The 17,142-nt window shown below is 39.8% G+C and overlaps 1 protein-coding gene across 2 annotated transcripts in view; it reads right to left on the bottom strand.

Moving 5' to 3' along the window:
• The window catches only part of MYH10 (myosin heavy chain 10), a 141,450-nt gene that overhangs the window by 52,988 nt on the left and 71,320 nt on the right, over positions 1-17,142 (bottom strand). For both annotated transcript variants that reach the window (XM_054575679.1, XM_054575680.1), the window contains exons 9-13: positions 15,477-15,620; positions 15,140-15,235; positions 11,774-11,892; positions 10,996-11,148; positions 8,349-8,522 (exon numbers count right to left, since the gene is read on the bottom strand). In XM_054575679.1, the coding sequence (XP_054431654.1) occupies positions 8,349-8,522; positions 10,996-11,148; positions 11,774-11,892; positions 15,140-15,235; positions 15,477-15,620 (686 nt within the window). The remainder of the gene's footprint in view (positions 1-8,348; positions 8,523-10,995; positions 11,149-11,773; positions 11,893-15,139; positions 15,236-15,476; positions 15,621-17,142) is intronic.

Genomic DNA, 17,142 nt, shown 5'->3' with positions numbered 1-17,142 from the left:
GCTTTCTGGGTATTTAGTCTCCTTCTGGAATATATCCTCACTCTCCATTTTCAAAGAAGCATCAATAGAATCATTATCCCTTATCATTCTATAAGCTATAGTTAAATATGCTACTATTATGAACTCTTTGTTTCTATGGATAAGTAGAATAAGGTAATCCTAAAGAACAACTGACTTGACTCTTCCAGCCAAGATGGAGGCGTAGGTAAATAGACTTTGCCTCCTTGCACAACCAAAAGGACAACACAAAATCAAAAACAAAAAACAACCAGAACTGCCAGAAAATCAAACTGTATGGAAGTCTGACATACAAGCAGCTAAAGAAGAAACAGTCATCCAGACATGTAGAAGGGGCAGAGATGGGCAGCTGGGGCAGAGAGGATGAGGGGCAAGGCGGTCGCTGGAGGACCAGGCAGGAGAGACGGCAGTTGGGAGACAGGCCAGTCCCACATTTGCATGCAGATAAACCAGGAGGTACAGCTGCAGAGCGAGATACCACACAACCCAGGGTTCCAGCGCGGGAAAAGAAAGCCTTAAAATCTCTGGCTGTAAAACCTGTGAGGGTTGCGGTGGCAGGAGTAACTCCCAGCCTCACAGGAGAGTTCACTGGAGAAACATACAGGGTCCTAGAACGTACACAAAAACACTCACCTGGGAATCAGCACCAGAAAGGCTCAATTTGCATGTGGGTAGTGAGGGAAGTGACTGAAAGCCAGAGAGAACTGAGCAAGCAGCACTGATCCCTTTCTGACCCTTTGCCCCTACAGTGTCACAACCCAGAGACGTGAGTCGCCCCATCCAGGGGAATACCTAAGGCTCCGCCCCTTACAACATAACACGTGTGCTGAGACAAAGAAATATGGCCTAAATGAAAGAACAAATCAAAGCTCCAGAAAAAATACAACTAAGTGACGCAGAGACAGCCAACCTGTCAGATGCCATTTAAAACACTGGTAATCAGGATGCTAACAGAAATGATTGAGAATCCAGATGGCGGAGGAGTGAGTGGAAGTCACACTGACCTCCTCCCAGGACCAATCTGGAATTACAACTAAATTGTGGAGAAATCACTTGGAACAAACAATTGAACAATAGCAAGAGAGGAGCCTTGTAACCTTGGAGACAGAAGGATCCAGTTTAGTGCTATCTAACTGGTAAGGAGTGCGGTAGAGACTTGAGAAGGCGGGCGGGGTACTCACAGGTGGCAGTGCCAGAAGGATATTGAAACAGCCAGTGGGACCCCCCTGAAAAGAGCGGGGTCTAAACCAAAAGCGGGGATGGCCAGCCTACAGCACCAGAGCCCAAAGAGTACACAGAAAACAGACAGCTGTGAAAAGTGGCATGGTTGCTCTCTGCCAGAGACACAAAGAGCCGTTTAAAGAGCCAATGCATAAATTGTTATTTGCAGCCACTTACACTGGTCTCTGGCCAAGGCGGGGGCCCAGTGGGCTAGAGACACCTGAGGAGAGACTGGGGAAGGAGGCTTTGGGGAGAGAACTGAGAGAGTAGCCAGCAGGATCTCGGTGCTGACTCATCCCCCATGCAGTAGCAGCCATCTTGCTCAGGCAGAGACCACTCCCCCTGAGCGGCAGCAGCGTCAAAGGACCCGATAGCTCCACCCCCAGGTGGGATTCCACCTCACCCTGTGCTGTCTGCTGAATGCAGAGTGGCAGCCACAGAGAGCAGATTACTGGCTAAAGGGAGCACAGAGAGGTCTGGAGACACTTGAGGAGAGACTGGGGACAGAGGTTTGGGGCGAGAATGGAGAGTAGATGGCAGGATCCCAGTGCTGACTCCTCCCCCATATGGCAGCAGCATGAGAGGACCCAATAACCCCGCCCCCAGAAGGGACTCCGCCCCACCCTGAGCTGTCTGAGGCGGCCTGCTGAGTGCAGAGTGACTGGATTAACAGCTGAATGACACAGCCACAAACAGTAGGTTCCTGGAATTCTCAAACACACTGCCTAAGGTTAGACAGGGACAACATCTGACATCATTAGAGGTAGATTCAGAAAGTAAAAACAGTGGCCTCCTACCACAGAAGTTCACACCACAAAGTCAGGAAATCAAGACAGATCAACTTAAGAAGCAGAAGCAAAGAAGATGAGTCTCACAAATAATGGGAAGACAAATACCCACCACTTGAAGGGAAAGGAGGAATCCCCAGAAAGAGTACTAAATCAAATAGAGGCAAGTAAACTATCAGATAGAGTTCAAAACAACAGTTCTAAGGAAGCTCAATGAGCTCAGAGAGAATTACAAAAAACTACAGGGAAACTACGAGGAACTTACTGCAAACTATATCAGCATGAAAAAGGACATAGAAACTATCAATAAGAGACAAGAAGAAATGAGGAATACAATTTCTGAATTGAAGAACACAGGAGAAGGAATCAAAGCAGGCTAGATGAAGCCGAGGACTGAATCACTGAGCTGGAAGATAAGGTAGAAAAAAGTTCCCAGAAAGAGCAAGAAAATGAAAAAAGACTCAAAAAGAATGAAGAGGCGTTGAGGGAAATGCAGGAAAACATGAAACATAATAATATCCGTATAATAGGGATACCAGAAAAAGAAGAGGAGGAGGAAGGGATAGAGAACCTGTTTGAAAAAGTAATGATGGAAAACTTCCATAATCAGAGGAGAGAAAAAGTCACACAAGTCCAGGAAGCACAGAGGGTCCCATTCAATGAGGCCCACTCCAAGGTACATCACCATTAAAATGGCATATATCAAAGACAGACAATCCTAAAGGAAGCAAAGGAGAAAGAGATAGTAACATATAAGGGAGCCTCGATACAGCTAGCAGCTGACTTCTTAACAGAAACACTATAAGCCAGAAGGGAATGGCAAGAAATATTCCAAGTCATGAAAAGCAAAGACTGAAACCAAGACTGCTCTACCTAACAAGGCTCTCAATTAAAATGGAAGGTGAAATAAGGAGTTTCCCTGACAAAAGAAGGCTAAAAGACTACACCTCCATCAAACCAGCACTGTAAAATATGCTAAAGGGACTGCTTTAAGATGAAGAAAAAGAGTCTATGAATACCCAGTTCCTTTCACAGTTGCCAGTACTTGATATTACCAATATTTTTAAATATGTATTAACCTTATTGTGACAATGATGTGTTATTTTGTTACTTTAGTATTTGTTGAAACTAAACCTGTTTTTGTATATTTCTTGCCTATTTCTATTATTTCTAAAAAGCTTTAAATGACTTTTTGGTATTCTTTATCCTTTTTTTGATTAAATGTTTGTAGAATTTTTCCCTAAAAACAAAACAAAACAAAACAAAAAAACACCCACCAAAAAACAAACCATTAACCCTTTTTTAGATGTGTGGCAAATACTTTCCTATTCTATTGCTTGTCCTTTAACTTTTTTTTACATGTATATTACTGTACAGTCTTAAATGTTTAATATAGTCATATTGTCAATATTTTACCTTATAGCTTCTGGGTTTGAATACTTCAGGGTAAGAAAAATATTAGTTTGTGTTTTCTCCTAAGATTTTACATATTGGTTTTTAACTCACCTGAATATTTCTTGTATAATGTGTGAAATAGGGCTCTATATTTGTTTTATTTCAAATAATAGTGGTCCATGCACCTTATTTGTTGAATAAACCTTATTTCCCCCATTGATTTGAAATATCAACTTAATCATATATTACACTGTTAGATACATATGTTTGTCTCTAGAATGCTCATTTTATTTCATTGATTTACTTGATTATTTCTGTGCTGGTGTCATGTTGGTTTAATTGCTGAGACTTTATAATGGTTTTAAATTTTTTAGTATTTCATAATTAACTTTGACATTAAAAAAATAAATAAAATCAATCTGCATTTAAGAAAGATAGAAAGAAAGAAAGAGATAGATGGAACTCCTACCTTTTGAGACAACATGGATGGAACTGGAGAACATTAAGCTAAGTGAAATAAGCCAGTTGGTGAAAGACAAATACCATATGATCTCACCTATAAGTGGAATCTATTCAACAAAATAAACTAACAAACAAAATAAAATACAGGCATGGAAACATGGAGCAGACTGAAAGTGACCAGAGGGGATGGGGAAGGAGGACAATGGTGGAAAGAAGGGGAAGGGACTAGACAAAGAACATGTATGAATGACCCATGGACATGGACAACGGAGTGGGAATTGACTGTGGGAGCGGGGGGTGGGGGTGGGGGTGGGATGGGTGGAGGTGGGTAAAGGGGGAAAAAACTGAGACAACTGTAATAGAATAAACATGATTTATACATTTAAAACAATAATAATATATTAATCAAAATAGTCACGGGGATATAGAGTACAGCATAGACAATATAGTTAATAATATTGTAAAAACTATGTATGATGTCAGGTGGGTATTAGCAATATCAGGAAACCTTTGTAAAGTATATGACTGTCAAACCACTATGCTGTATACCTGAAACTAATACAAAATAATATTGAATGTAAACTGTAATTGAAAAATAAAATTTAAAGAAAAAAAGAAAAATACATTTAAAAAAAGAAATGATTGAACACAAAATAGAGGAAAGAGTGAAGGCTATATAAAGTGAAATAAACCAAAATACACAGGGAGCCACAGTGAAGGGAAGGGAACTGGAACTCAAATCAACGATTCGAAGCAGAAGGGAGAAATAAACATTCAACCGGAAGAGAATGAAGAAACAAGAATTCAAAAAAATGAGGAGAGGCTTAGGAACCTGTAGTACTAAACTTTAACATTTCAACATCCGAATCATAGGGGTGCCAGAAGGCGAAGAGGAAGAACAAGAAATTGAAAACTTATTTGAACAAATAATGAAGGAGAACTTCTCCAATCTGGCAAAGGAAATAAGACTTCCAGGAAGTCCAGGAAGCTCAGAGAGTCCCAAAGAGGTTGGACCCAGGGAGGCACACACCAAGGCACATCATAACCACATTACTGAAGATTATAGATAAGGAGAGAATCTTAAAAGCAGCAAGAGAAAAGGAGACAGTTACCTACAAAGGAGTTCCCATAAGACTATCAGCTGATTTCTCAAAAGAAACCTTGCAGGCAAGAAGGGGTGCCAAGAAGTATTCGAAGTCATGAAACCAAGGACTTACATCCGACATCACCCTATCCAGCAAAGCTATCACTTAGAATGGAAGGGCAGATAAAGTGCTTCCCAGATAAAGTAAAGTTAAAGGAGTTCATCATCATCAAGCCATTATTGTTAAAGGGACTTACCTAAGAAAAAGAAGACAAAAAACTATGAACAGTAAAATGACAACAAATTCACAACTATCAACAACTGAACCTAAAAACAAAAACAAAGTAAGCAAACAACCAGAACAGGAACAGAATCACAGAAATGGAGATCACATGGAAGGTTGTCAGCGGGGAGGAGGTGAGGGGAGAAGGGTCAAAAAAGTACAGGGAATAAGCAGCATAAATGGTAGGTGCAAAATAGACAGGGGGAGGTTAAGAATAGTATAGGAAATGGAGAAGCCAAAGAACTTATATGTACGACCGACGGATCTGAACTAAGGGGAGTGGAGATGCCAGTGAGAGGGGCATGTGTGGGGCGGAGGGGAATAAAGAGGAGAAAAAAATGGGACAACTGTAATAGTACAATCAGTAAAACATACTTAAAAAAAAAATAAAAAAAGAAACCAACTACCTCGAGCGAGTCAGCATTAAATCTGGAATTCCCCGCCCCTGCCACTCCACCCCGCTGAGCTGGCTCTCCTATACATCAGGACTACTCAAAGAGGAAATAAAAGGGTACATTCTAAAGTTTTTTGGGGAAAAGCCTAGAAGCGCCAGTACCAGAGGCAGAGGGAGGGAGAGAAGGAGGGAGAGAGGGTGGAGGACGGGAGCAGGAAAGGAGTGAGCGGAAATAAGGAAGTACGGTATTCTGCTCATTGCCCTTCAATGTCTAGACGTAGCTGGCGCATCCTCCCCATTCCAATACTTTGTGAACACGCTGACTGAGTAATTTTCCTAAAATACCCCTATCGCTACATTGCTCACCTGCTAATTTCTGGATGCAGCTCTGGAATGTTCTCCTACTGCCTTCATGGCACCTACATTATGAAACCTCCTGTGACACCAGCAGCCAAGTGTGGCCTTTACTTTACCATCACCAAATTCAGAGCACGACTAAGACCAGGAACCATGTACCCAATAAACTAACTGCCACGTTTTGTTCTGTTCTCTGCCTTCAAGATCAGGCCCCTTAGGACCAGGGCCATGCTGTCTACTCTCCACAGCCCCCTAGGGTCCCCCGCACCGATCTTTTTATTTCCAGGTTGTGATTGAGGGTTTAATAAAATTTTGCTGCCTTGATCTTATCCTAACCCAACAATACCCAACAAAACAACTGAAATCCAACAAAACAATTAAAAATGTGACCATCAGACCCTTTCTGCCTCATCTATTTTTTCCTGAGAGTTAATCACTAAGGTTGAATGTTTACTTTCCACTATCATTCTCACTTTTACAATAAAAGCATCATGTGAGAGTGAGGAAAAAAGATATATAAAGTATTTTGTCTTAGAGGATAAAGCAAAAGAAATGCAGCGGAGTAATACTAAGAATGTATATTCCTGCCCTGGCCAGTGGCTCAGTTGATTAGAGCATCATCCTGTACACCAAAAGGTTGCGGGTTTGATTCCCAGTCAGGACACATATCTAGGTGCAATTCCCCGTTGGGGTGTGTACAGGAGATAACTGATCAGTGTTTCTCACATTGATGTTCTTCCTGTCCCCTTCCTCTCTTCCTAAAATCAATTTAAAAAACATATCCTCAGGTGAGAAGTAAAAAAAAAAAATTTTTTTTAATGTATATTCCTAAGATTCATTTAAAGGTCACATAACCATCAGATTTTAAAACCCTCTAAAATATTTTTAAAAATAGGGTTGATAAATTTCTATTTGGAAGAGTTTTGGTACAATCATTCTTGCAAAGAGATGGATTTAGCAGCTCTTATGGATTCTTTTCCATCCTAAATTATAAGTGCAGATACATAGCTAATGCTTTTGTAAAACACAGAACTTCCAGTATTAAATAAATACATTCAAATAAATCATATGGTCATTAATAATACTAATATGAAATACTCTATTCCTTTATTTATATAAATTCCCAAACAACTTTTTGGACCACAGAGCAGCAAGGAAGTACAGTCACGTGTTTGTGTACACGTGGGCGTTCCCTGGAAGTTACTACTATGTCTGCACTGTTACTTCTAAATACCGCAGCCAGGCACCCAGGAGCAGGTCCCTCCCAACCACCGGCCGCCTGCGAGTTCTGCTCGAAACAAGCAGCTAGAGCGCCTGGAAAGGTAAAAGGATCTACCATGTATGAGCCAAACAAAAATTCTGTGAATTCCTTTACCCCCAAATTCCTCATGCACTCTCAGCACACTTCTAACAGGGCGAAGGTCCGCCAGGCTTTCTCCTCTCTGCTTCTGACTGCAGGTACTGTAACCCCCGGACTGCGGCATTAGCCCTCCGACCCCCTCAAACACGGACAGCACAGGTGGCAGAGGCCAGAGAGCACAAAAAAAGAACGCCTCAAAGCCTCGGGCAGCTGGCAGGAGATCCTTCGTGGTGAGAACACACCTACTGAACTAGCATTAGAACTTTATGTCAACTACTGGTATCAGCACTTAATTATGTTTTAGTTTTCCTATATTTTGGTAGCTACCTGCTACCAGGGTAAACAAAGCCAAATCATCAATATTTGCTTGAGGTCATAGTTTCATAGGTGAATGAGTTATACATGTTTCATGTGTTTCTACATGACATTGAACCAAAAGAAAATAATCTCTGATGCTATAAAAACACATTTGCTTCGACATTAAAAAAAATTTTTGAATTAAAAAAATCTGCCAAAATAGAAATATCTTTGTACTTATAAAGATAAGCTTTCGTCATCTCAAAAGTGGATTTACATGCCTTGCTTAGTGTTGGCTAAGTGAAGTCTCCCTAAGTTTCCTAGGAAGTGCGTCAGGTGGAGCCCTGCGCCCTCTGACAGGTGCCGAGGGTTGAGGGGGAACATGGCTGCCACCCCCACGGTGGTGTCTGCAGCCTGTGAAGAACCAAGAACAGTAGCCAATGTATTCACACATACAAGCAAGGGAAAAAGGCTGTAAGAAAAGAGAGCCAAAGAAGGGTCTTATTGGCATGTTACTTGCTTTTTCAGTAGGCATTTTATCAAAGTATCACCTTCCTAGAAAATTTAGATTAGAAAATTAATTTAGCACTGATTAGACAGGGTTAATTTGTCTCAGATTACGCCAGGAAAAACCTCAAGGCAGGGCCTCCATATCAACGGAAAGCCAAACAGCAAGTAAACACTCTTACAGGTCTCTCTATCAAGTCAATGCAGGGCTGCAGATCCAGTCCGAAATCGATGAAGTTCCATTCGATGCCTTCCCGCTGGTACTCCTCTTGCTCCAGGATGAACATGGTGTGGTTGAACAGCTGCTGCAGCTTCTCATTGGTGTAGTTGATACATAGTTGTTCAAAGGAGTTCAGCTAGAAATGTTGAAAGGATGATTTTCCAAACATGGGGAAGGGAAGGAAGAACATCAATAGTCACCTAGTTTTCAAAAACTTTGTTAAAAATTAATTAGGTACCAACTACATTATTGCTTCTATCTAATGACAGTGACTGAACTGAAGGGATCTCTCTCAATCTCTCCCTCACATGCACCCCCAAGTGTTTGATCTTTGCCTGTATCAAAGGGGACAGTGCATTGCTCTCATGAAGTGAACTTGAGCATCTTTTCATAAGTTACAGATATTTCTGTTTCCTTCCCTGTGAACTGTGCCCGTTTTTCTCTTGTGCTGTTGATGGAATGAATGGACAAACAGATGAATTAATAGGTATAATACTCTTAAAACAATCACCTTTTATATTAGAAGTACTCAGCCTTTTTTCCTGCCTTCACGCTATTCACACAAGCAGTATGTGCCCATAAATAACGTCTTTCATTATAAAAAGGGATCTTCAATTAGGGCAGGTGTAATCAATCTCCAAGGAATAATTTATACTCTGAAAAGGCACTGCAGTCTTCCACCCCCCGGAGGTGTTACACTCACTATTTTGGAATGAGGTCATGCTCGTAAGGCAGCGGCAGTGACTGCTTGCTCCAACACTGTATTTCTAGTGAACCACATAAATATCTGCAGACTGCTCAACTGTGCTTATTCAAGTTTATGTAAATGGTTTTGCTCCGCCTTTTCTGTTTAGCCTTACTGCTATGTGTGGTATTATTTTTTTTAATAAATTTCTATTTTTCTTCCATATTAAAGCTACCAACTATATTTTAAAATAATCAAATTTTAAATTGGTCATGCATGGTATAAAATTAAAACTGTCCATAGAATCGCACTAAATCTCGCTCTGATTCCCTACTTCATCTCCCTAGAGTCAAGTACTATCACTTGTTTCTTGTGATCCTTCCAGAAATATTCTATGCACTTATAAATGTGTGCTGTCTTATGTTTTATCTTAACAATGTATTTGGAGTATTTCATATCAGTAAATTAAGCTACTCCATTCTTTATAATGGGTGCTTAGTGCTCTACTTTATTATGGGTATCTCATAAATAATTGAACCAATCTCCTAATGGTGGGCATTTAGGCTTTTAAACGACCTTGCACGGTTAGCATGAATGCACAGTTCTTTTAATATCTTCTTGAATATTTATACATTTATAGTACTATATTTTCCTATCCAAGAACAACGTATGTTTTATCAATTGTTCAAGTCTTTTATATTTCACAGTAGCATTGTAAAATTGTCAACTAAATCTTGCCCATTTCTTCTTAAATTTATTCTTATGTATTTCATCTGTTTTTGCTGTAGTTGGAAATAGTGTCCTGTTCTTTTGTTTTTATCTTCTGATTGTTTATATATAGAAAGGCAACTGACTATTTAAAAATGTAACTGTTAGTTATGGACATTTCTGTTTCCTTCCCTGTGAACTCTGCCCTTTTATGCAGCTACTTTCCATGATTTCTCAAGTGGTTTACAAATCAATACACATTAAAGCCATTTCTTATCGTGGCAGTTGCAGTTCCAGACAAAACTGCTTATACCAGTAACACTTCCGATTCTATAAAAATAGACTTATAATTTTAAAGGGGTCCAATTTAAAAAAGACAATTCAATATCCAATAGTGGCTAAACTAGCACAATGATCCCAAGATGTACTTAATTTTTTATTTGTGCCTTATGTATACACAGTCAGCTTATTAAAGGAGAGGTAAAAATATAAATATTCAGGAGACCAAAATTTTATCAACTTTTCTTTGCATGTATATAACTGTTGTACAAGCCTTTGGTGGATTGATGGTGAGTAACTGTTTGGAAAAATCTGGTCAGATCAATAATAAAATACATGGAAATCCATCATCACATCCTATGGTTTTATCTTCAAAACAGAGACCATGATCCTGCCTCACTTCTCCATCTCACACCGCCCACTCCCGACTCCCGAGCCAGCCACAGTCCCCTGGCCCTGGGCCACCGCAATGGCCAATGGTCAATGGCCTCCCTGCTTCTGCTTTTGCCCCACACCACACCATCGTTCCCTTTGGTCATCTACAATTAGTCACACTGGCTTTCTAGCAATTTCTATCATTTGATAAATTCTCTCCCAGATGGGGCTGCTGCCTGGAAAACTTACAGAGGCCAGGGCTTCTCCTCCTCCTGTCTGCTTCCTGTCCCCACTAGAGCCACCTCCCATGACTCGGCTGTCCAAAGCTGATCTCCCCAGGTTTTCTATCACGGCACCCCTTCGCTTCATTATTTACATTCTGAGAATTTAATGGTTATTTGCCACTCATTGTTTGACTCTACTGGAATGGCAGGGGCCGCACCTGCTTCTCTGCCGTTAGACCCCTGGTGCCTGGCACAGCACAGCGGTGGTACATGGTGAGCCTTAATGAATGGCGGTTAAAAGAAGAAGCTGAAGAGAAAGCAGGAGAGATGAGACATACCTCAAAAATTTCAAATCCAGCAATATCCAGGATTCCAATGAAAGATGCTCCCTGGCGTTTGGTCCTATCCAGAGCTTTATTGATACGGTGAACAAGCCAGCGAAAAAGCCGCTCATAGGTAGCTTTTGCCAATGCTTCTACTGCAAAATCTGCCTATAATTACATAACACCAACCTTTTATTCTTAAAACGATCTTAACAAAGCATTAATGGTTGTTATATGGAGTTTAATGTTCTACAGTGCTCAAAGAACCTGGAATAGCATTTAAGTGCTTAATCATAGCTCAACTTTACACATCAGCAAAGAGTGTTAGTACAATTAAATATAAACTAGAGTTTATGAATTTAAGGGAAGGGTGAAAACGCCCAATAAAAATTAACCCCTCCCTATGTCCCTGGGGCTCCATGCAGCGTATCTGCTTGGGGCATTAAAGGAGTCCACCAGGAAATGGGTGAATCCCACTCCCCTATTCTTGGTGCTGTGCCACACACCCAGGGAGGGACAAGGGGCAGGATCCCCACTGCTGGGTGGGCTCCAGAAAGACACAGCTTTGTCCTCCTGGAAAATCTGTCTACCTGGGGAAAACTCAAGGTGTTATTTCAAATTTCCTTTTTTAAAAAAGTCACCTTTAAAATTTTTCTAAAAAAGAAAAAACTATACAAGAGAAAAACTACTCAATTAGTACCAAGAAACATCCATATCATACAGTGTTAAGTTGACTCAGTTTGTTACATGCCAATCATTCAAACAAATGCATAATAATTAATGATAAATATACTTGTTCTTTGGTCTGGGCTTTCTGCACGTAGTCTCGGCCGACCTTGATCCGGGGCGTAAGGATAGCCCGAGTAAACTCCATCACATTCATCCCAAGAAGATGGCAGAGCTTCTGTGCAGCTGGAGTGTAAAAAAATCTCCTAAATACTAGGCTCCTAATTATAAGTCTAATCACAGTATATTCAATAGACACTTGAAAAACCTTTAATAATCATTAAATTATGTAATCAATACAGTATAATTTAATGATTACTCAATTATATTCAGAAATATATATAATCATTAAATTATATGTAAAAAATAAACTAAAAGTTTTAAGTCTGATGAAAAATACCTTCGTTCTTTCAAATTAATAACACTCATCTTAGGCTCTGAGAGACGATTAACCAGCAATTACTTATTATGTCTAATAATGCAGGTTACTGAGTCTTAGAACCGATGGATAACACACAGAATGAAAGAAATGGTGTTTACAATAGTTGAAATCATCATTTCAACTAAGATACTGGTCATGCTCACATAATGATCCTAATAAAATTTTGGTAGGCCAGAAATCTAAAAGCTTTAAAAATAGTAATTATTTGAATACATGGCTACCACGGAGCACTTGGTACAAAGCTGCAACTTCTGTTGTTGTTGAGTCTCATCAGCATTAAGGCACCTGCTTCACCAGAAGTTCACTGTCTAATATACTGAAGATCCAAAAAGTATACAAATTATTATAATTAATAGTAAGTGTTTGGATGAATGAATGAATTTTGAAGTGTTAAAATAACAATAAAATTCTCCAAGGGTAAGCATATTTTGAACTCTATTTCTTACAAGTGTACCCTACCCGAGTTGGCTCAAAGCCCTAATCCAGGCTGTTGGCACCGATCAGAAGCCCTGTCTGGGCGAGCGCTTCCTTTGCTTTGAGACTCTTCTCACTGGCTCTCACCCACTGCTCGGCTGAGCTGCAAGGTCTTGGCTCCTTCTAGTTAATGTATGGAAACATGTGCATATGTATCGAATAGGAAGTTTAAAAATACGAAGTACAAATGGCAAATTGCCCACACTCCTTTGCTTTGCATCATAAATGCCACTTTAGCTGCTAAAAAATATACTTCATAGTGTGGTTATATCTTGGTTTACTTCCTTTTTGCCATTGAAATGCTGAGGCATATATCTTTCTGCATAATGCATGTTCCTCTGTCTATCTCTTAACCTTCTTCCTGAGACTATCTACTTCAAAGAATCAGGCTTAGGGAAAAAAGTTCCAGAAGTAAAAGAAAACACAATAATTAATTAAAGCCTAGGAAACAGAGAATTTGCTTGTATTTTGGGCCATGCAAATATAACTTGGGCTTTATGATGTTATTATAAAGAAACGCAGCTAAGTGTTTAAACAGACATCGAAACTGATTCACCTTATGGAGGGCTGGTACCTTGGTGGCTAAACACTTGCTGCAGGGCTGAGAAGCGCTGCTCAAGGAAGAATAAATCAGCAATGAATGAGACTGATTTCCAACGGGGTAGGTAGAACTTTCAGAATTATTTATATGTTGCATATACTAAAAAGTAAGTAAAAAAGGCCCTGGTTGGTGTGGCTAAATGGATTGAGCACTGGCCTGAGAACCAAAGGGCCACTGGTTTGATTCCCAGTCATGGCGCATGCCTGGGTTGCAGGCCCGGTCCCCAGTGGGTGGCATGTGAGAGGCACCCACATATTCATGTTTCTCTCCTTCCCTTCCTCCCTCCTTTCCCCTCTAAAAATAAATAAAATCTTTAAAAAAAAAAAAGGATGGTAATGGCAGGGGCAAAATGCAATACTAACAAATAAATGAAGCTACCTATAATACAAATGAAAACATAGTCATGCAAAGGCAAGAGGGAAGAATAAAACAGTATTTTGACTACATACTCTAATGCTAAAGAAACATACACAGATGAGCAGGTTTGTTTTTCGAAGGGGTATGAGGTAGTAATTCCGAAGCTATTTTATGGGTATTCTAGGACTGAACAAAAATAAACAAATATATGGTAGATAAACCAGATTTCTTAGTGTCAGAGAAAGGAATTTCAAAAGGAGGTGGCTAAAATAGACCTTGTAGTGTTGGATCTAAACTGGAGGTATCAGTACAAATCTGTGGTTTTTAATATATACACATAGAAATAAGAAAATTGTGTGTGTGTGTGTGTGTGTGTGTGTCTCCCTCCTCTGAGAGAGGTTGAGACAAATGAGACCCGAGCACCACCACCACCCAGACACCGGTAGCGAATTTTCAGTGTGAGGCAACAGTAGAAAGATGGCCAATGCCAGGGCCGGGATTGGAATAATATAAAATGAGTCTGGAACATTTTGTGGTGCCATAAAGTAAGAAACTGCTTAAAAAAAAAAAAAGTGACAGTCATGTCAAAATAACTGAAGAGCTAACCTGAAGAGGTTCCAACTCCTAATGGCCAAATCAAGGACAAGGTTAAGTAAATAATTATAAAGTGAATTGCAAGCCCATAGACCTATTTAAATAAGAGTCCATGTGTCTATCCTGATATAAATAAATACGTAAATGAATGAAAAAGTAAAAGCTCTTCCTTATGGTACAATTCCAGGGAATAAATATAAAAGAATGATGTAAATAGTTGTCACCTCACATACACCACAAGCAATACTTGTTTCAGGTAACATCATAAATGGATGCTCTAACTAGTACAGAGAGTCTGATGAACAACTGGATTTATTTCCTTAGACTTAAAGTGTCTCCCTCCCTTCTCTCCTCTCCCAAATACTTATTAGGAAAACAGTAATCTGATAGTGGAGAAACCTGGTAAACTCTGCAGTAACCAACTGATCAAAGTGAACATCCCAATAATGAGACAAATTGACATGCTAAGCCTCCTGATACTAGGTATCAAGGACAGCATTACTCCTGTGATATTCTTACCAAATGCATAACCTGAATTTCATCAGGAAGAAACATCAGACAAACCCAAATAGTGGGACATTTCCGAAGTATTGATAACTGGCCAGCATTCTTCAAAAGTGCCAAAGCCACGAAAGACAAAGGCTGAGCGTATATCCCAAAGTAACAACCAGCCAGACTCAGCGCCCGCAGCTCCCTTCTGGATGAGCTGTGCGGTCTCTGCAGCTTCTGCCTCCTCCCGCCCCCAATTCCTAATGCCTCCCGGCGCCGGGCAGAGTCTCCAGCACCACGTTTTGTCCTGCACGCATCGCTTCCCTCATTTACGACATCGGACTGGCCCTTACACAGGCACGTAGTCGTGTGGAAATGCTTCAGGAGTGCTTTTTATGTTTGCATAACATAACATTCTCTCTTGAACACAACACACCATCTACATAGAAATATAAAATCAGCAGTCATCAGTTTACCTGTATTTTCTGGCATTGAAGCTTGATCAGTGTTTCGTTCCTTTTTGAAAGAAATATTTCCAAACTGAAGCACTGAAGATACTACTTTAAGCATTGCTTTATTAAAAAAAGGAAAAAATTAATGAAAATATTGCATCAGCACATAACAGAGACACATCCTAATTTATTTTGACTAAAAATTAGCTGTACAAAATATCTTTTTAGCAAGATATGCCTCAGGATTTCACAAAATTATAGACAGTTCTCAGTTCCTTAATCTTTTTCTAGTTTAGGCTATTCACCCCCAATTTATGTCTTATTTAAATGAGTATCAGAATCTTAGAGAAATTCCACATACACAGAATCTCTTCATGAGAGAAGCCCATTATATGCATTGCTTCCATCGTCTCCTGAAAGTTGTCTTTGTCTTGCTGTCCCGGAATGGGAATATAACCATTGGAGAGAAATCTGTAGTTGTTAAATCCTTCAAGAAGCAAATCAGCTAAAAGAAAATAGAACAGAATACAATTAAACAAATACTCATCGACAGACTGAAGCAAGCCCACGCCCGGTGGCACTGGTACCCCGGGGAAAGGGGGCTCACCCCCAAACCGTCACCACCACGTGCTTTTTACCCCCATCTTTTCTCTGTCTTTATATGTTCATGTTAAATATACACACAGTTTTCCATCATCTGTATCAAGACAGCAAAATAATAATGTAAACTGCAAACATCTCAACTGGAGTTTGGGGGACAGTGGCTTACATAGTATTGTATTTGAATTCGGGGAAAGGATGTAACTTTTTCAGAGAACTAAAACCTTATTGTTTTCAGATTTAAATACATATTTTACAAATCTTTTAAACCCATATTCTATATTCTTACCTTAGCAAGCAGGTCATAGCAAACACTATGAGGCCAAAGTGAGGCTTGTGTGGACATAAGATAAAAACGCAGATAGAGAAGGTAGAGAAGATGAACCGGGCACGGCCTCGGCCCAGCCCGGCCCTGAAACCCTTTCTTCAAGCCAGTTTGTTGGTGGTAAATTTGCTTTTGAGTGACGTGCAACATACGACTTGTATAACATTATAATGGATAACGCCATTGCTTACTTGTACGTTAGGGGCCATAGATTAGAGACAAATTAACTTACTCTTCTGATAAGTGTGCTCCTTGAGAACAGAAGGATGTTTCTCAGGAGGGATCGAAAAAGATAGGGCTATTTATCCCTATAATGGGTGTTACCCCATGCTCCCAGCTTTCTTCGTAATGCTTGCCTGCAGAGAATTTCCGATTGCTCCTAGCCCTTAATTCTGATCTACATCACATTTAATGAACTTCTACTGTGTACTGGTTGCTTTTTCTATATCTTTTAACACTTTGATTTTATGGTTTTTGATCATTCCTATTGCAGAATTGTCTGGCCAGTCTGGAAGCCTGAGGGTTTTCTCCTCTGAGCATCGGATGCTACATGCTAAAAATCTTGAATTTTTAGTCTCGTGTTGGCTCTATGTGTTGCTTATTTTTTTCCTTGCAGGTTGTTTTCTAATCAATTTCTGGGTACAATGCTTTCACAGCAAAAGCATTTCATCGCAAATGCCTATACTTCTGATGAGAAAAGTATAGCTGTGCATGTATCTGTTTGTGAGATTTAGAGAATATATAACAGTCATACAAAAGCACTGAATTTGTGACTTGGGAAAAATCAGAAAGTTGTGCATCTCCTCTCCCTCATATACCCAACAAATTTCTGATCCAGAACAGAATTCTCCATTCTACCCTGTCCAGGCCCAAGCTTCTAGTCCTTGTGATTCATGACAAAAAAAGAAAAAAGAATCAACAGAAAAAGAAAAAGGAAAATCCACCATAGGCTCTTCCTACTACTGGTGGAAGCATAACATATAGATTTAGTTGTTAATCTAGGGATACAAATTTGTATTCAACTTAATTTTATTAAGTAAATTTATTTTTTCTTATGCTTATATTTATAAATGTTGCAACAGAAATTTATAAAAATGCATCA

Source organism: Pteronotus mesoamericanus, unplaced genomic scaffold, assembly GCF_021234165.1.
Source record: "Pteronotus mesoamericanus isolate MK-2021 breed Mesoamerican mustached bat unplaced genomic scaffold, CSHL_Meso_final contig_317, whole genome shotgun sequence".
NCBI lineage: Eukaryota > Metazoa > Chordata > Mammalia > Chiroptera > Mormoopidae > Pteronotus > Pteronotus mesoamericanus.
This window is presented reverse-complemented; position numbering and strand designations above follow the sequence as displayed.